A 26,450-nucleotide genomic window follows, 5' to 3' on the forward strand; every position below is an offset into this window, starting at 1 on the left:
AAGTTCCTCCATCGGACCACAAATATCTGCATGAATTATTTCACCAGGAGCTTTTGAATTATTTTTACTTGAAGTATATGGTAATTTATGTTGTTTACCAAAACAACACCCTTCACATATTTTGTTATCATCATCTTTGTATTTAATATTTCGTAAGTTTAATACCTCTTTAACATGTTTTCGGTTTTGATGAACGAACCTTTGATGCCATATCCTTGAATCAGTACTTGTGTTTGTAGTATAATTACATTGATTAGTTATTACTTTTAATTCCAATTCGAATAAGTTGCCATTTCTATGACCTATAGCTTCAACTTTATTATTTCTAATAAAAGTGCACATATTTTTGTTTGATTTCATTTCATATCCTTTATCCATGACTGCAGTTGTTGAAAATAAATTAACTGTGATACTAGGTACGAAAAGAACGTTCTCCAAGTATTTTTGCTTCCAACCATCATCACCATTAATAAGAACATCAATGTTTCCTTCGCCTACTGCATTCAAAATTGTTCCATCTCCAATTTTTATTTTGGACGGTTCTTCAAACTTACGATAACTTGAAAACCATTCTCTATGTGCTGTCATGTGTTCAGAAGCTCCAGAATCAATTAACCATGTTTCATTCGGATTTGAAACATTTGCTCTCCTAACCATGAAAGCATTAGATTTGAAATTATGTGGCTTAAAGTTCTTCTTTTTCTTCAATAATGGACAATCTTTCTTCCAATGACCTTCTTTATTACATTTAAAACATTTACCCGGCTTTTTGCTCTTATCACGTAGATTTTGTCTTCTTGTAGTAAAAGCATCTGCCATTTCCAAATCGCGATTCAAACGTGATTGTTCTAAAATGAGGCGATTAGTTAAATTTGCAATATTCCTTTTATTTTCTTCAGTAGATTCCCAAGCAGTAACAAAGTGATTATAGGTTGACGGTAACGTCATTGAAATCTTTGTAATAATCATATTTTCTGTCAACGGTTCACCAAAATTTCTTAATCGTTCAGCAAGTTCTTCTATTTTGGCAATATGTAATTCAATAGTGTCTTCTGAATTCTTTTTGAATTCACAGAATTGTTGTTGCAACAAATGAATGCTTACTTCGGTCTGCACTTCATGTACACTATGTAATTTTTGCCACATATCATTAGCTTCTTTACAACACATCAAGTATTTCATAATAACGTTATCAATTGAGGTAATAATAATCCTTTGAGCTTTGATATCAGCTTTCTCCCAAATTTTTAGATTTTGAAGATATAATGCATTATTTGCACCGCCACCACCATCTGGCATAACTGGCTTTCGGTAGGAACCATCAACAATTTTGTAAAGGTCCATGGATTTTAAAATAATACGCATCTGGAATCTAGATTATAACACAACCTCAAAAATTCTAGATTACAACACTAATCTATATATTTAAAATTTTATTTAATATTTAAGAAACTTTTTTGGCTCTTACAACACCAACTCCAGCTTTTATTTTATTTTCCCTTCTAGGCGTCTTGAAATATTTATTTGCAATTTATCCTTTCTAGGCGACTTGAAAATAGTAAGAAACTTACTGATAATTCAATATACCAAAGCGTCTTGATATTAAAATATATCCTTCAAGGCGTCTTGTGAAAAACTATTTCCTTTTTGATAATTTTCTTTCTAGGCGTCTTGAAATCTTTACTATTTCCTTCTAGGCCTCTTGCTATTCTTTAATATCCTTAATTTTTGAAAATTTGCACAAATATTTCTTTATATTTATTCCATAAATTATATTATGCCCTTATCGAGAGTGTCCTGGGTCCATAACCAGTTGAATATTGATGTGTTATATATAAAGGTTTTTATTGAAGTGAAAAATTATTGAAAAGTATACAATTCATAAATACAATATTTGAACTGTTTACTACAAAAATTATCATACAAAGTATTTACAGTAAATACAAATAACATTATATTCAACAAAAATATCTGTGAGAGAATCTCATAAGGCCTCTTGGAATAATGAAACAGTGGGAAGAACTCCTCAAAATGAGCAAGTCTGAAGTTAATATGATGGTACGTATTCTGAGTGGACACAGAGGATTACGAGCACATCTTTGCAAAATTGGACGTGCGGATTCAGACGAATGTAGAGCATGTGAAGAGGACAGTGAAACTCTGCCAGGCATTCGTCGAAGTTAGATACAAGTATCTTGGAAGTGATGTTACTCTGAAAATAACATTTCTGACAAACACTGATTGGAAGATACTCAGGAATTACGTTCAGGAAACTGAGTTTCTGAACACTGAAAATAATTCATTCAGTTGCCCCTTTTTTGTGCTAGGGAGCACAGAACAGGCCCGATAGTGGCCTTGGTGTATTTCCTCGGATTGATGTAGTATACATCCTCCTATCAATCTAACCTAACCTAATATATACGAAATTGTACAACATATTTTGTAAGTAATTTATAATCAAAATTTACAAATTATTTATTTATACAAAAATTACTGTTTAATTTCACTAAAATTTACAAAATGAAATATAATGATTTGACTAAAAAACTTTTCCGATAAATCAGTTTTGCCACATTCCAAAAATTAGAAGATGATTTACGCAAAGATGACAAAACATTATTTCAGATTTCAAATTCTTACTGTTCTATTTCCTTTTTAAGTTGTTTATTTAACCGGGTCATTCAGCGATGATTTTTTATATCTCTTAAGTTTTTACCAATAACGTCTATAAATGTTTTTGAACTGATTTTTTTTACATGAGTTGCACTGATTTATTAATGAGTATTTGAGAGGTGTTAGTTATTTTATTGGAACTAATAACGGGAGATTTCGATTTATATATTTACTAAAGTGAGACTAGTTTTATTTATTAATGTTATAGTTCTCATTTCCTTGTAATTAAAGTGTATTATTGTGTTGACTAGAAGATGTTTAAAGCTTTTACTGCTGTCATATTTAACTAGACATTTGTTAAACAAAAATCTAAAGGCTTAACAATAATATGCATACACTAGCTTAAATCAGCTTAAGCAACAAAGAGCGACGTTGGCCGCATATTCCGTATAGAATCAGTTGTTTGTTTATTGAACACAAAGTGCCTTATTCATAACAATTTATGAAGGATTTATTAAACAATTTTTGTAAAAAAAATTGTCTTATAAACCTGTGATAAATTGTTATTAATAAGACCCAAAGAAAAAAATGAATAGGAAAAAGAAAATAAATTTATTTCGATAAAATATTATGAAATATGTACATTATAGCCACCTAAGTGTTACTTCGGATTTTCTTTTTAATTTTTTTTAATTTTAATTTTATCCCTAATCCTTCAACTAAAGATTGGCCCTTAATGTTGTGTAACAGTTCGACTGTGGACGATAGTTTTATCTTGAAATGAGAATATAAAAAACTTAGGCAGATAGCATGTCAATAGGAAATGTCTAGTCAAAAACACATATGTTGTCTGACTGAAACCAACCTGGTCTCCTTATGTAAATGATCCACATTCGTCATCTTAATACATCCGGTTTTCTGAGCCGTTTGTAGACCTCGCCATTGTGAATCCCTGAGGAATAGGGTTCATATTATGGCAGCATAACTAATAAGAAACTCGTCTCTTTTTTTATACATCAAGAGGTGCCAGCTAAAGCTTTTTGGACCTTATTTCTGTTACAAACCTTTTGGTTAATGTAGTTTGCGTCTCCTGCGAAATGAATGAGGCTGTCAAAGACTGCCCCTAATATTTTCGTTTTTTAACCGTGGGGATAATACGTCCTTCGACGGAGTTGTTTGAAGTCGTCTTTATTTCTTTGGTCCAAGAGGTGTAAAGTGATACCGAGTATTTAGAAGCAGATAACCTAAGTTTGCGTTCCTGAAAAAAGTCTTTAATGATGGCCAGGTATTGAGCGGTTTTCGCGATTATGTCGTCGATGTTGACACCTGATAAAACAATTCTGCAATCATCTGCATACGACACCAAAGAGACATCAGTGGTGATTCAGGAATACTGGCAAGATAAATATTAAGGGGATTCATACGGTCACAAAGTCGTATATTAAAAAAAAATAACACGAAAAAATATAACTGCTGTCAGCAATTCTCATAAGTTAGTGTGCTATTTCAAATTTGTGTCAGCTAATACAAATATAAAATTTACAAACATTTTTGTAAAAATGGCAAAAGCAAGGCGTATTGGGCATTGAAATGATTGATTTTACAATCCATTTTTATACAAATTTTAATATATATTTATATGTTCAAACATATTTGAACACAGTTTAAAATCTTATTTTGGTGCATGTGTTTGGTCATAAAAACTATTCGATTAGTTCACTTGAGTTACAAATAAATATTTATCGTTTAGTTTTTTATGACCTTTAGTAATGATAAGAATGGTAGCACTAAGATGCACATTAATTCTCTTGTTTATGTAACGCATAGACATTATGAGATATAATTAGAAATAGATCATATTCTTATCACTAGCGCACTTGAAAACCCACCCTTAAATGGGAATATGAAATTGATAAGATTGAATGCATAAAAAGAATGCATGAGGTCTTATCTTAGTTCTAAGTTAGTTTTAAGATGTTGTTTAATAGTTCTTAAGTTTTTGGATTATTGTGGTGATGTTGAGATATTAAATAACTTTTTTGTTCCGGGTAGTGGTTCTAGTAATACAGACAAGTTCTTTGCTGATTTTTCTGATTGCAGGAACACTTTCATTTCGCTGTATTACTGAGCTTGAGTTATGTGAAACATTTGAAAAAATAAAGTTAATTCAGTTGGAGTTGACGAAATTCCTTTGCAATTTGTTTAGCTTGTTTATCCACTTATTTCCAACTATATTTTAGATTTATTTGACATTTTAACGACGTCCGCGTTCTCTTGCCTTTGGAAGGTTGCTTGAATTGTACCTATTCATAAGTCGAAAGTTGTTCATAGTCCAGATGACCCCTAAGACCCATATCTATTCTACCCGTGTTATCTAAGATTTTTGAACATGTCATGAAGGAACAGTTACTTTATTCTGTTTTTTTTAGTATTTATGATGGTCAGTATGCCTACCGTAAAGGATTTAATACTACTTCTAAGCTTCTTAGTATCACGGATCAAATTAGGATGAATGTTAATGACGGTGAATTGAGTGTACTTATTTCACTCGACCTTTTCTAAAGCTTTTAATTCAGTTTCTTTTTCTATTATGATTAAAAAGCATCGGGATGAATTTCATTTTTCTGGTACGGCATGTCGTCTTATTTACTCTTATTTAACAGATAGATCTCAATTCGTTGCTCTCAATGAGCAGCGCTCATCATTTCGTTAACTTTTATCAGGTGTCCCACAGGGATCTGTTCTGGGCCCTCTTTTATTCATTTTGTATGTCAATAGTCTACCGATTTGTACATCTTTTCTATATGCTGATGATATATTTTTGCTTTTTAGGAGTAGTATTGATTTTGTTAATGTTCTGCAGAATAACATTAATTTCTCCTGGAACGTGTCCTTGAATGGGTCATTATGTCATTATGTTTGGTCCTACAGCTCGGGTTTTCCCTAATCTAAATATTACCTTTAATAGTGTGGATGTTGTCTTCATTGACCATCTTAAGTGTGTAGGTCTTATTTTAGACCCCAAGCTTTCTTTTTGTGCACACATCGACCTCATCAGCTCTAGAATCCTGGGTATCCTACGCCGAATATACTCAATTAATTTATATTTACCTACTCACATAAGGTATAAATTGGCTCATTCACTGATGATTTCAGAGATTTTGTATGGATTGGAAGTTGTTTCTGTTGTAAGATGGTGGAATATATTACCATTTTCCTTACGACTTTTTTCGCAATCTAATAACGTATTTCGGTTGAAACTTATGATACTACATTTTTCAACTATATTAAAAGATCTCACTATCAATCACTATATTAAGGTTTAATGTATTATAAATGTTCTGTGGGAAAAAGACTAAAGTAGTTTTTCTGTAGAAAGTTTTAAAATGTTTAATTTCCATACAAATCACTTAATAATGTCGATATACATATATTCGGGATGCACTAAGTAAGGTGAAATCGTCAAGGCAGCTGATTTTTATTTGTTTATTGTAAAAGTGCTTGGGTTTTGTCAAAAATAATTAATTTATTATTATTCTAACATAAAAATTAAATTTGTTTTTTTTTAAACGAAAAAATTTCAAATTATAAATTATGAATGAAAATGCTGATAAAGGGGTTCCAAATGAAGAAATTCAGATGAAGCATCAATAAAACGTTGTCCTGCTGCGAATACAATTTAAATACAACGACAGTTTTATATGTGAAATACATATCAAATTTTCTTTCTAATATTTATTATTTTTCAATTTTAGAAATTTCATTTTGACAAAACCCATACTCTAAACAAACCAAAAAATATTGTGTTTGTTGCGGTTATTGCCCAAACGCTCCCACCTTACTCATTTCATCATGCATATATTTTTTATATAACAAATTTACAGGGTGAAGAATAGATTACATCGATTTGAAAATATAAAAACACGATTTTTGCATAACTTGAGATAAACTCATTTTCTTTTTTTGTCACTGAATTGCTATTTGATTTTTATTAATATATAAATGTATATTAGGGTGGGTCGAAAAAAAGTTGAGTCAGTCACCCCCTACGATTAAAGATATGTTAATAACATTTCCAAAAATATAAAAAATATTTTTTTGCCACGCCTAGAAATACCAAAATATTTAAGCAATTTATTGATAAAAAACTAAAATGTCTAAATGAGGCTTTATATGGGTCAAATATGGGCCGATCCTCGGTTAATTTGGGAAAAGGATATATTTCTAAATAACAGTTAGTTTTGTTGAGTTTCATTGCGATACAAATGGTTACAAGTCAATTTTAGACGTTTAAGTCATTTTTTGAAGGGGGGTTTGTATGGGAGCTAGGGTCAAATATAGGCCGATCCTTACGAAAATCTGCAGCATCATTTATACTTATATAAAACTTATTTGTGCCAATTTTTAAAGAGATAGCAGAATATTTGACGTAATTATGGCATAAAAATTTCAAAACGGGAGGTACGGTTGTATGGGGGCTAGGTGAAATAATGGACCGATTTCAACCATTTTCAATAGGCTTCGTCCCTGTGCCAAAAAACATGCTTGGTCCAAATTTCATCAAATTATCTTGAAAATTGCGGCCTGTACCTTGCGCACAAGGTTTACATGGACAGCCAGCCAGCCGGACAGACGGACGGACGGACGGACATGTCTTAATCGACTCAAAAAATGATTCTGAATCGATCGGTATACTTTTTGGACCAATATTTTTGTATGTTACAAACATCAGCACAAATTTATAATACCCTCCCCACTACAGTGGTGTAGGGTATAAAAAGGAAAACATACAACCCTACAAAACTACTTTTGCCGAATCCGTACTGTCAGAATTCGGAATTTTTTGTCTGAGGAAATTCGGAAAAATGTGTAGACGGTCAGAATTCGTTACGAAATTTGATGTAAATTTCTTCGGATATTCTGAATTTTCGACAAATGTCTGATACCACACGCAGAGAAAAAATATAATTCGACATGGTTATTATATATAAACTATGTTCACTGTAACAACATATTGTTATCAAAAACATATAATTGTTATTTTAAATTTTTTTAAACAATATTGTTGTTACCGTAATCATTTTCATGTTTATGACAATTATAAATTTGAGTATGATTCACTGAAAAATAATTATTTTTTTCAATAACTGTGTAATGGTAACGATGAAAATGTATTATGTTACTAACAATTATTTAAACTTACAAATAACCATTATTTGTTATGATGCTATATGTTATATAACCATTGTATGTTATGTTGTCATAAATAACCATTACATGTTTTGTGGTTTTTTGTCTGTTGCTACAACAACAAAACAACTGTAGCCAGTCACCTCACACATATTATTTTGTGTTAATTTTAACCATAATATGTTGCTCTTAAAATATGGTAAACTCAACCATGTTTTTTCTCTACGTGTACTTTCTCAAGTTCATGTTTCTAGGTTTTAATTAATAGCAAACTTAAAAAAGTACCTGTGTAGAAAGTACCAAAAAGTTCCTTTATTATTAACTTCAAGTATATTCATAATATACATGACTATATTATGATCCACTGTGATCAAAATATAGGGTAGAAGGGGGACCATAGCCACTTTTTTTGAGGCGGCCTCAAATTAAAACCACAATTAAAAGTTTTTGGTACTCAAGTTTATGCACATATTCCAAAACAAATACGAAAAAAATGGGATGCAAAAAGTAAGAAAGGTATTTTTGTTGGATTTGATTTAAACGTTGAAGGATATCGTATATATTTTGAAAGTAACAATAAAGTAGAAATATATAGAGACGTAATTTTTTGTGATGAACTTGAAGTAGTAATTAATAATAACAACAGTAACGACAATCACAGCATTTGCCATTACAAGATTTTTGAAGAAGCATGTCAACCTTTTGAATCTGAAGTATGTGACAATTTAAATGCTGAACAAGATGAAGAAGAAATTAATGATGAAAACTGTTAAGAAATTGTAAGTTTTGAACCTAATAATATAAATGTACAAGTAGACGAATGTATTCAAGATTTAGAAAATGTCCAAGAAGTTGTTTCAATTTCATCTCAGTCTGAAAATCCAAGTGTTCAACTAGTAAATTTTGAAAATGGAAGTGCTAATACCAAAAGAACAAATACAAAATATAATTTGAGGCCCAATCCAAAAAATAAAATAAACATTGATGAAATGTTTCTTTCTGTAATGGAGGAGGACTTTTTAGAACCAATTACATATGAAGAAGCTATAAAAACTAGAAGTTCAGAAAAATGGAAACTAGCTATGAAAGAAGAATATGACGCGCTAATGAAAAATAAGACATGGAAACATTGCAAATTACCTGAAGGAAGAAAATTAGTAGATTGTCGTTGGGTATATAAAATCAAATACAAAGCTGATAACACAATTGAACGATACAAAGCTCGCTTAGTGGCTAGAGGTTTTACCCAAGAGCATGGTCTCGACTACGAAGAAACTTTTAGTCCTGTGGTAAAGTATGACTCTGTTCGTCTTATGCTAGCAGTAGCAGTATCTGAAGGAATGTCGTTAAAACAATTTGATATAAAGACTGCTTTCCTGTACGGTGATTTAAATGAAGAAATTTATATGAGTCAACCCCCTGGATTTATTAAAGAACCTCAAAATGTTTGCTTGCTGAAGAAAAGTCTTTATGGATTAAAGCAAGCTCCAAGATGCTTTAATAAAAAATTTTGTGAAATTCTGGACAAGTTTAATATAAAAAATTAGCATGTCTGATACATGTGTCTTTATCAAGAATATAAACGGTTCAAAAATTATATTGGCAATATACGTAGATGATGGGTTGTTAATTTATAATGATGTCAAACTAGCTAATGATTTACTTAAACATCTAAGTGAGAATTTCGAAATGAATGAATGTCAAATAAATAAATTTCTTGGCTTTCAAATTAAAATAATAAATTCAGAATCTATATTTCTTAACCAACGACAGTACATGGAGAAGATTATTAAGAGATTTTCGATGAAAGATTGTAATTCGGTATCTACGCCTTTGGAACCAGGATGGATAAACCATCATATTACAGATGAAAAATCAAAAGAACAGTTTCCCTATAAAGAATTGGTTGGTTCATTAATTTACTTATCAATAATAAGTAGACCTGATATTTCATATGCAGTTTGTGTATTGAGCAGATATATGGAGAAGCCATGTCAAGTTCATATAAATGCTGCAAAAAGAGTTATTCGATATATTAAAGGAAAGATTAACCATGGCTTGCTCTACACAAAGCAAAACGGATGTATATTGAAAACTTTTTCTGATTCTGATTACGCTGGTGATATTGAAAATCGTAAATCAACTTCTGGAATTATAACACAGTTGGGTGAGTGTATAGTTACATGGAAATCTCAACAACAACGAACAGTTGCACTATCAACCACTGAAGCAGAATATATTGCTGCATGTGAAGCTGTAAAAGACATCGTGTGGACGAAACGCTTTTTGAAAGAAATTGCATACAACATTGAAGAAAATGTTTTATATTTGGATAATCAAAGCACAATTAAACTGAACTAAAAATATTCAACTATTTTTAGTTCAGCTTTAGTTGCGTGGAGTGGTTTTGCATTTGTCAGGTTAACTGCATCGAGCTTTTTTTAATGCTTTTACATTCGCCCTTTCGTTACCGACTACTCGCGAGTGGTCTGGCACTCATATGATGTGAACCTTACCTCTGGGATAGTATTTAGTTAAAGCTTTCTTATAATCCAATACGATCTTAGATTTAGTTCTATCACCTGATATCGCTTCCGGTAAATATATTAAGGGCTGTGGGCGCCATGTTTATTCTAATCCAATTTACGTATTCCCCTATTGTTCGTACTTCTGCCTGGAAACTTGTGTTATGATTCGCTAAACGGTGGTATATTCCTGTTTCTGGGTCTTCAATATAGAACCCATAACCATTCAAATTGTCCAGTATACATTGATGACGTGTCCTATAACTGCTTTAAGCACCGCCACATATCTCAAATATGTTTCAATGGGTGTAATATTTAGCAATGAATATTTAGAAGCGATGAAGTAGCACACATGGCATTACTTATACCTAAGAAGCATGTACGCTGAACTCCCTGATGTAGTTTGATATTACACATTTTCTCTTAACCGTCTTGTCTATATCCGAGCAAAATTACGTACATCAATACCCAACATACACGGGTATGTCATACAATTTATATTCAATCATCTTTTTATACATTTCTAGTATATAATCCAGATAATTATTAAAACTAATTTAATAAAACGTCTGTATATATAAATTAAATAGTTTTTGATCATAAACAATTAAATTTTAGCAATTTCTTTTAAAAAACCTAAAGAAAAACGCCATCTACTTTATGCAGAATTTGACTTTGTAAAATTTTGACTTCACGAAGCTATTACTCAGTGACCGGGAAAGATAATTGAATAAAATTTTTTGTATATTATTTATTAAGGTGTATAAAATCGATTAGCATTAAAGAGATTGTTTTTGCTGAAGTAAGTAGAGAAGTTTTTTTCAAAAATAGATTTCTAAGTCATGGTCAAAAATTAAAATTTGTAAATATAAACTTACATATTTTTGTTTATATGAATATAAAATTATTATAATCAGCATAATTTTAGTTTACTTAGTCATATACAATAAAAAAATATTTCATCAAAATCGGCTCATATTTGTTAATGTTACAGGGTCCAAAAGTATATCAAATTTATGAATAAAGACTCATGACTCTGTATTTGGAACTAAATTTGTTGTTTAGTTAACTTTTTTTCATAAGATAAAAGAATATATATAATTCTAATATTAAGCATAAAATTTATAATGAAACTTAATTTTTGTCCGAGAACAAACATATAATTTGTATACATACCCAGGTATGTTGGGTATTGATACACAAGGTAAAAATAGAAAATCGGTCATAAATCAGTTTAAAATACATATATCTAACTAATATTTAAAAAATGTATAGAAAACATTACTCTGAAAGCATAGTCAAGCCGATATAATATATAGATTTCGAGATATATCACTTCAAAAATGAAAAACATACCCGGGTATGTGCGTATTGACATAACGGTTAAGCAGTCCACCAGATTATTGAAGCATAAGCGAGAATTAGTCTGATTACACTTTTATAAAACCAATTTGTCGTAATAGGACTAAGACCCCATTTCATGCCTATAGTTCTCCTACATATCCCCCAGCACCGATGAGCCTTGTTGATCCTATCCTCTATGTGGTGTCTCCATTTTAATTTTAGGTCGAGGATTACACCTAAGTAATCCGTTTTTGCCGGGTTAACATTGAGGCTCTCGGTTGAGCCCAGATTAAAACCGTATTCAGATCCTCCTCAGCTCATCTACACAAGTAATTTTGATCCTTTCCCTTTAAAGGTATTACGACATAGTGAGCATAGCAGACAGGTCTAAGTCCTTTCTCGGTTAGGGTGCTTTGAAAGCTATTAATCGTGGTAGTCCAGTGACAAAATGCCACCCTGTGGTATACAGCGAAATACCTTTTTCCTGATAGTTATGTCGTACATCTCGCAGCTTATCCATCTGTTCCTTAGCATGTGGTTGATCCAGTTACGGAGCACCCGTTCAACATAAAACTGGTCTAAGGATTGGAAAAGAGTAACAGTGTGCACGTTATTGAAGGCGCCTTCGATGTCAATGCTTACCGCCATTGTATTTAGTTTGTAGTGGATAACTTCGTTTAAAATCTGAAGTGGCTATTGATGCGGTGGCTACTATTGATGGTACTGTGGTGTTCCTATCAGGCATAAGAAGAGCAGTCGTTTTAATCGACACTTTCAAAATTTAGGACAGCACTGCTATTCAGTTTTCTGGCAAGTGAGTGATTTTAGAATTTATCTCCTTAAAATTACTAGTACTTGATAATGTGTGTTAGTGTCCTTAACGGAGCCGGGTTTGACTGCCTTTTCAATCGGCACCTCCCGAATTTTGGAAAGGGCAGCTGCACCTTCTTTTGGCGAGTTAGTGGTAACTGAACGATTTTAGGATTTGACTCCTCAACGTTATCAGTAGTTGCTACTTATGCTGTGTTCTTAGGTTTTTTTAGTGTCCTTTTTGAGGTTTTTTGTAACAGCCCTTCCAATCGGCACCTTTCCAATTTTGAATATGCCAGCCTTAGAGGCGAAGTCAGCCCTAGTAGGAGTAGAGATACATTTCACCAAGTTCTTTAGGGTGCTAACACATTGGTGATATGCCAGTCTCATCAACATCGCATCCATGCTGAACTCACAGCTCACACTCTCTATTGTTTGTCCTTTGAAGCGATTGTGTCCAATATCTTATTGTTTACCTTACTCTATTAGAATTTTGCTGACAACTTTTGCCTAGCCTCTCTTTGCTCGCTTTTCAGGGCTTCTTTTTAGAACCTCGTATCTTCGAGGTTAATTTCGCCGACGAGTCGTCTTTGGAATATCTATACAGAGCCCGATTTTTCTTTTGGACTGTCGTTGGATTGACTATGATTTCCTGAAGCATCCTTTTTAACTTCCTCCTCTGTGCTTCAGATAGTCTTTTCATAGTAATAGGTAGTTTAGCTATGCTATCACTATCATCCTTTTTGGGGTTTGCTATAATGGTGTTGTTATGATCATCTGAGGATTTAGAGTCGGAACCCTCACAAATATTTAAAGATTGAGGTTGTTTAAAGCTTTCTATGAGTACATCATTCTCTTTCCTTTATATTTAAAATGTGATACTCAATAGAATTGCTAAAAAGGGAAATGACGAACTCGAACCGGATTAAGTAAGATATCATATATAATAAACAAAAACAAATTAAAGTTTAAATTTTACAAATATGTATATATAAATATGATATTTAGCTAATTAACTTACCTATAAATACCTTTTTCTTCATTTAAACCTGATGTCTCTGCTCTATAACATCGACTTACAGCTGCACATTTTATAGGTAATTCATTTTCTTTTAAAATCCTATTAGAAAAAAAACCTGCTATAGCCATTTCCGCCGTTCCAGACAAGCATTTACCAGATTCGATTTTATAAACCTGCAAAAGACAACAGGAAAAATTAACAATTATCTTATGTATTAAATTATTATGTATTAAAATTTATGTATTAAAAATTATCAAACAATCGATATCATAATTTGAATTCTGTATTTTTGATATACACTGAAAAAAATATCAATAAACTTTAAAAAAATCTTAATTACTTTTCCTATAATACGTATATAGGAAAATTTTGCATTCAAAAAAATATTATATAATCAAAAATAGGCTGTAAATTTTATAACCAGAGCAAGGATTTTCGTGCATGGAGAAATATGCACTAAAAATGTTTCCTTGAACAAAACAAGAAAGTCAAGTTACGGCCGACCATATGATATTCTACACCCATCCCGTTACTAATATATTTAAAATATTATTTAATTTAAATATTAGCGCTTTTATGTATAGCCATATATACCTAAGGGTGGTTACTAAGGAGTGAGATCGAAAAATTCTTAACATACATATATGTTTATAAAAAAGAAACCACTAAACTTCAAATTATTATTACAATTTACAAAAAAAATATTTTTATAGTTTTAATCACTAGTGATGAAATTTTGAACCCTTTTCGGAAACCCTTCCATTAACGTTTTTATAGTGCTTTCTGTCACTTTGCTCGAACATGTAGTCCATCTCCGTTTAAAATCTACCACACTTTTGGACACCTTTTTTGTACTCTTCAATTCTCTTTTAACAAGAGCCCAATATCTCTCCACTGGCCTTAGCTCCGGGCAGTTTGGAGAATTTGCCTCTCTTGGTACAAATACCACATTATTGTTCTTGTACCACTCAAGGGCTTGTTTACCATAGTGACAGGATGCCAAGTCAGGCCAAAAATAAGTGGACACATTATGAAGTCTTATGAATGGAAGCAGCCTTTTTTGTAAACATTCCTTGATGTAAATTTCGGTATTTATAGAGCCCGTTGTAACAAATGATTAGCTTCTTTTGCCGCAACTGCATATTGCTTGCCATACCAAGAACTTTCTGGGAAATTTTCTGCTTTTGGGTCCTAAACTTTTCTTCAACATTCCCTCGAGCATCAGCAACATAAAACTTTTGACCTGGAAGCTGCGAAAAATCTGCCAGAACATACGTTTCGTCATCCATTATGCAGCAAGAATATTTTTTTATAAAACTAGACTTCAATTTCCGTGCTCCGTTTTTGGCCTCTAAATTTTTAGCAGCGTTCCTGTCAGGAACTTTTTGAGCCTTGTATGTTTTTAAACCTGCATTAGCTTTAACTTTTCGTACCAAATAGTCCGAGCACTGAGCTAACCGAGCTGCTTTCCTACCGGATGTGTTGGGAGCTCTTTTGAAAGTGCGTTCTATTTTTTTTGGCTTTAGAAACATCATGTGGACCATTCCTTCTACCTGAACCAGGTTTTCTATCAACTGACTAGTAATCCTGGTACTGTTTAATAACATTGGAAACAGTTTGACGGCAGACCTTTGTATGCTTGGCCAACTTTTTGTAAGACCAAGTTGGGTTTAGTTGAAAATATTTAATAATTTCAGTACGCACTTTTTTCTGGTCACTCATTTTAATCAGATTAACAAAAAAAATTAATATAATTGACATTACACATAATAACTGACATGTTTTTCAAAGGTCACTTGATCAAAAAAAAAAAAAATTAAATAATACTTTGGTTGAAAAATGTAATGAAAAACGTGTGTTAAGAATTTTTCGATCTCACTCCTTACTAGCCGACGGAGACCTGGACATTGGCGTTGTTCAAGAACACTGGGTCACGGACTCTATGCAAGAAGTAATGGTAGGCCACGATCATGTCTAAGAATCTTACAGTCGTAAAGGTCGAGCTACCACTCCTATGCAAAGTCTCCTGCCTAGTCACAAAGGTAAAGAAAAGCTAAAAGTTTATAAAAAAGCTATAGAGAAGAGAACCTCATGAAGAAGCTTCTTCGAATGTATAGATAACACAAAGGACTCTGTTGGACTTAGCATAATTTTTTGCTAAAGGTCAATCTAATCCATCGATCGGTAGCCAGATACAACTACATTTTGCAGTTGTATACGTGTAAGAGCGAAAAAAAAGAAATGAGAAATCATTTTACATTTAAACAAAAATGCATGTATGGAAAACTGAAATTTGGAAATAATGTTAGTGTAAAACAAATGTTAGTAAAACATTAGTTTTAACTATATTTTTAATTATATATATACAAGGAAATGATTTTACATAATTGCACATATATTTTGGTAAATTATTGTAATTTGCAACTTATGTTGAAAGAAAGTGTAGATGCTAAAAAATTACAACAATAATTAGTATTATCCATCCCTTCATTAATATATTTTTGTTTATTTTCATTCTAAAAGCAAGAAACGAGCGACGACACAACCATCTTTTATGACAGCTCAAATGAGACTGAATGGTATTTCTATGCATATGAGTAGTCTGTGTAAATTTAGTAACGGCCAAAATACAGTGTGTATAGGAATTGCCGATTGTGGATCTAATCAAACCTATATTAAGATGAAGGACGACACTTGGACAGAATCCTCGGCAGTATCTCATGATTTTCTACTGAATTCTTATTTCCCTGGATGCAAAGATGCTGTCAAGGATATCTTTACTGACAGTAGGACACTATCGGCAATCAATAACAACATCATCTTCTATGATAGAATCTAATGGGTGATTGATGGTTTTTTCTCTTTTAAATCTCCAGAGCCATGTGGTATTTTGCTACCAAGTGTAATAGAATATATAATCCTCTGGCTTCATAGAATATAAACGCTCAGCCTCTTTCTCAACCATGTTCCGGTATATTGGAGAAAGGTTCTGGTCGTTTTCATTTCCAAAGAGACAAAAGGAGTCATGAGAATAGGAAAGACTTTCGTCCAATTACTCTTTCATCTTTTCAGCGCAAAACGCTAAAAAGACTTATTGACTCACATATTATTCAACGACTAGAGAACTCATTCCGGATTTCAACTAGTCAACATGTCTACCTTAAAGGACGATCTGCAGAAATCCAAATACCCCTATTAAACAATGAAAAATATCTAGAAATTATTCTAGACTACAAATTATCATGGAAACTCAATATCCAGCACAAAGTTAAATGGATGTACACAGCTATATACGGATCTCTTGTATGGTGGACTTCAACTAAGAAGAAATTTGTTGTAGATCAGCTATACAAAGTTTAGAGATCAGCATGCATTGGCATAACAGGTGCTCTATGAACTAGTCCTTCAGAAGCTCTGAACAGTATTATTGCACGTGCTACCTATAGATCTGCATAAAATGACCATATCTGCTTGCAGCGCAGCAAGGCTCATCCGGAAGTTGGAGATCAAGAACATATGGACACGCTAAGATTCTAAGCTCGTTACCTCAAATCGTTACCAACCATCTATTACCCCACACACGGACTTTGATAGAGTCATTAAATCGGAGTTCCTTCCAGGATCGAGTAGTGTAGAGCTAACATACCGAGTGAATATACCATTTTTACAGATGGTTCTAAAATGTACTGCGGTTTTGGTTCTGGTGTCTTCTGTGAAGAAGCTGGGGTAAGTGTTGTTAAGTTTTATCAAGAGCAATATCCTCAGATTCTTTCTTCAAAAGGTGGAAAATAGCTGGAATAACTTGGACACAAGTCGGCTTGGGCTCCCTTTCAATGATCACTGACGCATTTGTAAAGACAGGGAAAATGAAATCTCCTCTGTGGATGTCCTGCTCTGGCCGGAATCGAAAGAATAATACTTAAAACTTATTTTGAGTTATTGACATTTTTATGTGTATTAGCAATTTTTCCAACATTCAATTTAAAATATATTGAATGAAAGTTTTGCTTTAAAATTCAAAAACATTCTTTATTAGGCTTCGTTCATCTTTCTCGAGCTTGCTAGCAGTCAGACTTATAAGATAAAATCTCCTAGTGAAGTGCCCAAGAGGATCCAAAGAGGACACTTGGGAGAAGACCGTCCACAGGTTGTTCGGCAAGCAGCAAAGAGAGAGATAGTTATAGATCTAACTTTAATTAACCGTTCTGATGATCCCGTCAGGGTTGCAATGGATTGTTCATTTTCGGACCATAGTCGCATCACTTTTATATTGGATTTTGTTTTTGCTAGGAGACATCATTTAAGGAGCCTTTGATGATAAGGTAAAGTATGTGTTGACACAACAGGCCTTATGCAATTTGTTGCCAACTGATTTAGAGAGGGTTGTGAAAAAGTTCACAGACTTACGTAAAGAAATCTTGTCTGGTTGGACCTAGGAACTTAGAATTCAAATGTTAGGAAACTGTTCAATAGGGCTAAATATTAAATGCGTTTCAATAAGTACAAAGCTGATCTCAAAATAGCTAGAAGTATTTCATGGTCTCAGTATTGTAAATCGATTGAGTTATCAAGATTCCGTTCGAGGTAAGAGTGCACTGCATGAGATGGTAAGTTGTGTTTAACACGGCTTGAAGAATAGAGACTATACTCAGGAAGATTGTTAAGTATTCGGATGACGTGATACTACTGGTCAAGGGAAAATTTCTATCCACGATCAGTGACATCATGGAAACTGCACTAGATGGACTCTCGTTATGGGAATTATAAGGGTTTAGGAATAAATCCTGGGAAAACGGAACTGGTACTATTTACCAGAAGATACAAAGACAACTTAGGCTGCCAAGGTTGGATGGCGTCGAACTGAGTTTATCTAGGGAAGCTAAGTTTTAGTGACTTACTCAGGAAAGAATGAAAAAGGGACTCAATGCTTACTACACATGCATGAATTCTATAAGAAAAGATATGGTAAATTGGAGTTACACATCGGCATTTGTCTGGTGGGAGGCCTTGAGAAAGGACAGTTATATAAACTTCAAAGGTGCGCCTCTATTGACATTAGTGGTGCTATTGTCACTATACTTGAAAGAATCCGTGAAATCATAAACCAGTTCTGAAATAGTAGGTAGGTTCCACTACGAAATGGGCGATATTTCGGGTTTTGACCCTTGCAGTTTTGTCAAGGGCATTAATCACTTCATTGCCTGGGCTTTATAGGGGGAGAAAGAACTTCTCTATTATCCAGATACTACTTATCACAAAACAAACTAACATAATGGTTTCTCTGACAAACTGCAAATACACAATTTTAAATGGTGATCACAGTAATTAACCTCATAAAACAAAGTGGATCAGTTATTTTCAGTCTCTGCTCTTATCTATTTATTCTCTGAGGTACTGACTTTATATTTATATCTATCCTTTTATCTTCTTCCTTCTGGTTTTTACTTGCATTGTTTTACTGTTGTTTTCTCTATTTGTATTATCATTCCTTGAAGGGAATTACAATGGACCTTAAGGTCTCCGAGTGTATATGCACCGTTTTAATGTTGTATAACCCTTCTTAACCTAACCTATATGTTGACGACCTTTGTGTAATAAGTAAAAAAATCGAATACAAACATTGAAGAGGAATTTAAAAGCTCATTAAACGTAATTGATTCTAGGTCAAAAATATCTGGATTTATAAAAGATTTTTGATATTGTTATTTTTTTATCTGGCATCAATTTATTATCAATAGAAATTATGGCCTTTTCACATTTTTTTTTGCATATGTGAATATGTTGATATGTAAAAAAGTCAAACCACCAAATTAACAATTTACGATAACGCCTGGTTTAAACCTCCTAGCTGAAGCTGGTATTAGGAATATTAAATAAAAAATGGAAACATTAAAATGCGATTTAATCTAAAAAAATAATTTGAAATGCGATTTAATCTAAAAAAAAATAATTTGAAAAAGAAAAAATTTGCTACAACATACAATTGACTTATTAAATAAACGTTACAGATCTACTGAACAAATATAAATCTATACATCCAATTAATACAAAACCAAAATAAACTAAAAATAAATTTCTCATATGTCTGCTTAACAAGAATCTTTTCTTAAATGATCTCACTAAATAAACTTTATAAATAAATAACTATATAAGGATATTAAAAATAATTGATTATCAAACAACTGGAAGATAGTTCCAAAAAATCACAAGGAACTTCTTTTGCAATAGTCGATGAGCATGGTAATTTAATAATCCATAGAATTTTTATTGAACCAGCATCAATTTTTTACGTTAAATGCCAATCTATATATGAATTTTTACTATTAAATAAAGAAAATAATGAACAAATCATAAAAGCCCCAGATTGTCAAAGTCTACTTCAAGCTCTTCAAAATACTTAATCAATAAAAATATCGTAAAATCTATACAACGTTCTTTGCTGATTATGCAGCAAATAATAAATAATTGAAATCAGATATTTTTTTGAAAAACAAACGCAATGGGGTTTAAAAGACTAGAAAAGGCTAAATGTTTATACCTTAAAAAACTGTATTAAAACTAAGGAAAAATAATAGTCATACATTCCCGACTATAAACCAATGATACTTTGAAGTACTAGAGTAACGACTTTCTTTTAATATGATATAGACGTACTTTATTTTCGGCTTTGTCACTTTGTTTACACATTTGATTGCGTGTGTCCTAATCGTGCATTTACATTTGCGATTTATTGTTTTGATTTTAAAAATAGAAATCATAAGCACACCTTTTCAAACATGTTTACAAAATGAAAATCAATTGTAGCGAGTTATTTTATTTTTCCTTTCGGTTTCTCTCAACCACTTATCAAAAAAATCTAACATAAAGGTTACTCCCAGTGATTAACTGCAAAAACACAATTATAAATGGTGATCACATCAATTAACCTTATAAAAGCAAAGTGGACCCGTTATTTTCAGTCTCTGCTAAAAACCATTATTTGATGCGCAATAAAATAGCTAAGCAGTGGTGCAGTAACTAACAAACAAAAGTCCCTAGTTCGTATTCTATAACTCCCTATTTGTAGGCGAGCGTAAAAGTAAAATCCTAATGAAGAAAGCGAAAAGAAGTTTTATTAGCATTTTAAATCATTACTTTTCAATGTAAGTTTTTCCTGGGAAGTTTTATAGCTTTTCATAAGCACTGATGAGCCTGCTAGATTTCGAAGTGGTCGGACGTCATTTGGGCAGTGTTTTTTGGGTGGGTCTTATTTAGCCTCGTAAGAATATAAAATTTATTTTTCTAAAATTGTAGCTCATATGTGAACAGGATTGTCTGGCGGAAACTAGTTAAAAATAAACAGATAAATTTCATAACAATTCATATTTTTTATTTTCATATTCTTATTATAAATGCTTTTTCGAAGCTTATATAAATTTTCAATACAAATCTAAATATACCTACTTAAATTTGTACTGACAGCATTTTTAATTTTGATTAGTTTGGACACAAACTTAAAAAATGTTTCCATACCAAAAAAATTTAAACAAATTTGAAAAAATTTTCCAAATTGCTTTAAAATTTTTTATCCGGTAGTTTAACTTTTCTTATTAAATTCACAATCACACATAGGGTGTATATATTTTTAAAACTTGGGAGCATTCTTATCCATACTTAATATTAAAGTAGGTATATCTATCGCTACTTATGATATTTATATCTACTTAAATTTGAACTGAAAATTTATATAAACTAGATACGGTTATAAAATTTTAAATCGTATGACTTTTTAAAATTGTTTTTAAAATTTTAAATGCGAGTGGATTTTTTATTTTTTTTTTTTATTTTTAATTAAACAAAGAAAAAATAAAAACAGAAATAAAATGAAAATTTACGTTTTTTCTTCAATTTTTTTTTAAATTGAAGTTTTATTTTATTTCAAATTTGATACTGTAAAAGAAAATATATTTTTTATTTGATTTTTTTGATAATCATACCAATTTTCATTTTATTTTTTTTTGGCAGTATGAAATATGTATGAGATAAAAATCTGACGGCTTCTCTCGTAGCAGCTTAATGTTCGTAATTTCAAGAAATAGATATCTAAAGTGTAAAATAACTAGTAGATAACTTTACCAAAGGGGTAAGTTGACATGTATTTCAAATTAGTACCTATGGATTAAAATTACCAAATATTTTTACACCAAAGTTAAATATGCACAGATAGATACCTATTTGTTGAAATTACGGGCATAAGCAGTCATACTGTTTTATTCTAATATGTTGTAGTTATAGATATAAATTTCGAAAAAAACACGACTATAATAAAAATTTTGAAATGTAGTGCTTGTCATAGACAACATCAATAATTAAAGCCTGTGTAAAAGAGCATATTTAATTTGGTGACAAACAATATTTAAGTACCGTTTAGGGGTAAAAATCTTTCAACAAAGATGTATAAACGATTAGATTCTGATGTTGTTAAAAATGTATACTGTTCATTAAAAGAACAATTACATAAACACTCGTCCTTATAAAGAAAATAAATCTAAAATATTTGAATTAAACCAATAAACAAAAAATCGACGTTTGAAAAATATATTTTATTTATTATTAAACATTAACGGTTCTTTTAAAAGAGAAATGGATTTGACGTATACATTAGATTTCGAGTTCAAAAATTAAAAAAGTATAATTTGCCATCTTTCTCAACTTTATGTGAACTCTCTGTGTTTGCTGGGTAACGACAATTAAGTTTATTATCAAAGAATAATAAGAAATTGGTACCTAAAGGAGTTGTCATTCGGTACCTAACTTTAAGAGTATATTAATAGAATTTTTATTACCTTCACCTTCGTGAGAAGGGTAAATATAAGTTTGTCATTCCGTTTGTAATTTCTATAATATAATTTTCCGACCCTATAAAGTATATATATTCTGGATCCTTATAGATAGCGGAGTCGATTAAGCCATGTCCGTCTGTCTGTCTGTCTGTTGAAATCAATTATCTGAAGACTCCAGATATCTTCGAGATCCAAATCTTTAATAATTCTGTCAGACATGCTTTCGAAAAGTTTCCTATTGAAAATCAGCAAAATCGGTCCATAAATAACTGAGATATGGGTAAAAATCTGAGACTACCTCTGAAAATGTTCTCAACAAATTATAAATAAATGCATAAAAACAACAACAAGGAGATAAAGCAGTAATATGTTAGTAATACAGCTCATATTTGTTTGAGGGTGGTAATACAGTTTGACGGTGGTAGTACAGTACAACGGTTAATTTCTTTCTGTTACAGTTTATATTTGTTTGTGTGTATGTTATGTGTGACATGTGTGGAGAGATACAAAATAAATAAAAACTGTTTTTAAAACATACTTGGTGAAGGGTATATAAGATTCGGCACATTCGAATATAGAAATCCTACTTGTTTATATAAGTATTGGAGCTCCAACCACTTTTACCACACTTTCCAAACATATATAGTTGCATAAAATCGTACATTATTTTAAAATAAATATAGATTATTTTAAATAAATTTTGCAGTCTCAATACTGTTTCTTCAGTTTTAATTTCAACATACAAAAATTAGTTGTCAAAAAAATTAAAAAAGAAACATTTTTAGCTTGTGGAAAATAACAATATTTCAGATTGTTAAATGTGTTTGTGGCAAAATTTCCTACAAAACCTATTATTCCGATATTTACGAGAGAATTGATTTTTCACAAGTATGTTGAATACAAGAATTATAAAAATATAGATTACGCATGGCGCAGTTTTTTTTTGTTCAAATCAAAACGTGTTCGATGTGCTACGTCACATCAGCAAATAAAGTGAATGACGTCTAAAAAAAAATTAAACAATTTTTAAAAACGTTACAAAATTTTTTTAAAATTTAAAAAATAAAATACTAAATATGCGCTGTGAAAAATTGCAAAAGCACCATCAACAAATAGGGAAAACGCAAGATCAATAAAACATTAAGATTTATGTCATTAATTGTTAAATATTTTTAAAACTCAAATATATGTATTTTATTTGTATCGAAATATTTTTTATTTTTCTAAAATGTCACTTTGTTTATGTTTTGCTTTTATTCTAGGCTGATTTGACGTACATGCGCAAAAAGAAAAATTATTTAAATACTGAATGCGCAATCTCTGTTTCTATAATTCTTATTTAGATTTATGTCATTAATTGTTTAGATTTATGTCATTAATTGTTAAATATTTTTAAAACTCAAATATATGTATTTTATTTGTATCGAAATATTTTTTATTTTTCTAAAATGTCACTTTGTTTATGTTTTGCTTTTATTCTAGGCTGATTTGACGTACATGCGCAAAAAGAAAATTATTTAAATACTGAATGCGCAATCTGTGTTTCTATAATTCTTATGTTGAATATACACAGAAAACGTCTGTAAAGAGAGGAAAATGTTATTGTTGTAAAACTATGTCATAGTCCAGCTTCTTATTATTGTTTGTTTATTTTTTGACATATTCAACACAATAATTTTTATATCCTTCACATTCGTGAAAAAGGTACAGTGACTTCCACAACTATTCACAGAAACACAAAATTATAATATTTTTAGTACACCAATTTCTTCCAGCAAGATAAAATTTTCATTCTTTATATTTTAAATATATTATTAAGTAAGCTATAAAACATAAAATTGAATTTGATTTTGGTAGTTTTTGTGAACACTATTGTAACACGGACACTATTGTAACATGGATATATCAGCATTGGAACCAACGTTTGCTTTAATGATCTTAAGTCTCTTTCGCATGTTTTAAATTAAATTACATACAAAATTTTTGTCAAACTAAACCTATTTTTCAATCATCGTCTTCTAAAGCTTTTATTAAATTTAGCCATATTCTAAAAAAATTTCGGTTCAAATTATTTTGAATATTTCGGCTTTTTCACATAAGCATCTGAAAATTCGCAATCGAGTAATTAAATTTTACGTTTAAGCAATGGAAACTCATATCATGGTAAAAATAAATAAATAATTAAAATGTCCCATAACCTTAAAAAGCATTAGGTGACGATAAATGAAGAATGTGCTAAAATTAACACATGTTTTTAATCAAATTTTATTAAATAATTGCAAAAAATCTTAATCCTATCATTACAGCAAAAAATGGCTACAATATAAGGTGATATATCCATGCGGAAAATAAAAAGTGTCCATATATCAGTAGGGTTACAATAATGCAAAATGCTACGATTGGCGGTCAGTTTATTACGGTTTTTTTGTGATTTAGGAAGCGAATGTTCTACTATAAAAATAGACTTGGTTAAAAAGTTTGGTTGGAATTTGGAAGATTGTAATACCAAACTTATTGGTTTTGGTGGAAAAGAGGTATATGCAGTCGGGAAAATTCTTAAATCAGTGAAAATTCAAGGTGTGACCCTTTCAATTGAGATACTAGTGGATAACATCACTGACCAAGAGTGTGATATTTTATTGGACAACATTTTTTGGATCACAGAGGTGTCAACATTTTTAGGGAAAATGGAGAATTGACAATTTCAAATACTAATGAAAATTAAAATTGACTGGAAAGGGACTTCTAAAATTTTAGTTTTAGGAGTGGTAATATTCAAAATTGTTCGTTACATTTTTTTGTCTATAACAATTGGAAATGAATTAAATGAAAAAGAGAAATTAAAAGTTTTAAATTTAGTTGAAAAATACAAAGACTGTTTTGCTGAGGATTTATCACAATTAGGCAAGGCAATTGGAATTAAAATGAATATAGTACTAAAAGATAACAATAAAACTATCTGTCATAAACCAAATAGAGTACCATATCATTTACGTGAGGAATTGGTCAATATTGTAACAGAACTTTTGAAATATGATATAATAGAATCACCGTCTTATTGCATGTTAAGGATGGTGAATTTCATATGGTTGTTGATTATCGTGAATTGAATAAAATAACGGTTCGTGAAGTATTCCCAACAGCAAATATTGAAGAAAATATAAATCAAGTTCGTTATAACAAAATTTTTATAGTTCTCGATATGATGAATGGGAATCACCAAATTCGATCAACAAAACATGTAGACATCTATCCGGTTTTGTAACACCAAGTAGGCATTATCAATATAAAAGAATGCCATTTGGTCTAACTAATGCTCCTGCTGTATTTATGAAACTAGTTGATTATTTGATAAGAAGTGTAAAGATAAAAAATATTATAGCATATATGGATGATATCATAATATTTGAAAAGGACTTTAACGAACTTATAGAAATATTTGAAGCACTTTTAATAACATGTCAGAAAATTGGAATACCATTCAAAAGAAATGTGAATTTTCCGTAAATAAATAAGTATATCTCGGACACATAATTAACAAAAGTGGAATATGTCCAGGTGAGGCAAAAACTCAGGCAATTATAAATTACCTGGGTTAATTAAAAGCCTTCAAATTTGTGAGAAGTTAAGCAGTTTTTAGGTCTAACTGGCTACTTTAGGAAATTTATTGAAAATTATGCCAGAATTGCCTTTAAAAATGGACTAGCCGATGTTTTAATACAGAAATGTTCTATGGGTTTAAAACGTCCGGTAGCTTACTACAGGAGACAAACCAACAGTCTCGAACGAAAATACCATAGTTATGAACTTGAAACGCTTGCCGTTGTAGAAAGTATGGAGCGTTTTCGTTATTATTTGCTAGGAAAGCATTTTAAAGTCATGACTGATTGCAATTCTCTTAAAGAGACGGCAAATAAACAAAATATAATACATAGAATTGCCCGATGGTGGCTGAGAATACAAGAATTTGATTTTGAATGTATTCATAGGCCGGGAATCCAGATGTCACATGCGGATGCTTTAAGCAGAAATCCACATGAGCAAGCATCCGAACCAGCTACTTTGCAGCGGCAGGACAATAACATAAATATATTAATAAAAAACTGGACTATGGAAAAAATGATA

At 31.2% G+C, this 26,450-nt stretch overlaps 1 protein-coding gene across 1 annotated transcript in view; it reads right to left on the bottom strand.

Annotated features, from left to right (window-relative positions):
• LOC111680241 (serine--tRNA ligase, mitochondrial) overlaps nt 1-26,450 on the bottom strand; it is a 65,140-nt gene that overhangs the window by 11,317 nt on the left and 27,373 nt on the right. Inside the window, exon 3 of the mRNA XM_023441867.2 lies at nt 13,504-13,676. Coding sequence (XP_023297635.2) covers nt 13,504-13,676 — 173 coding nt within the window. The remainder of the gene's footprint in view (nt 1-13,503; nt 13,677-26,450) is intronic.

Source organism: Lucilia cuprina, chromosome 3, assembly GCF_022045245.1.
Source record: "Lucilia cuprina isolate Lc7/37 chromosome 3, ASM2204524v1, whole genome shotgun sequence".
NCBI classification, from domain to species: Eukaryota; Metazoa; Arthropoda; class Insecta; order Diptera; family Calliphoridae; genus Lucilia; species Lucilia cuprina.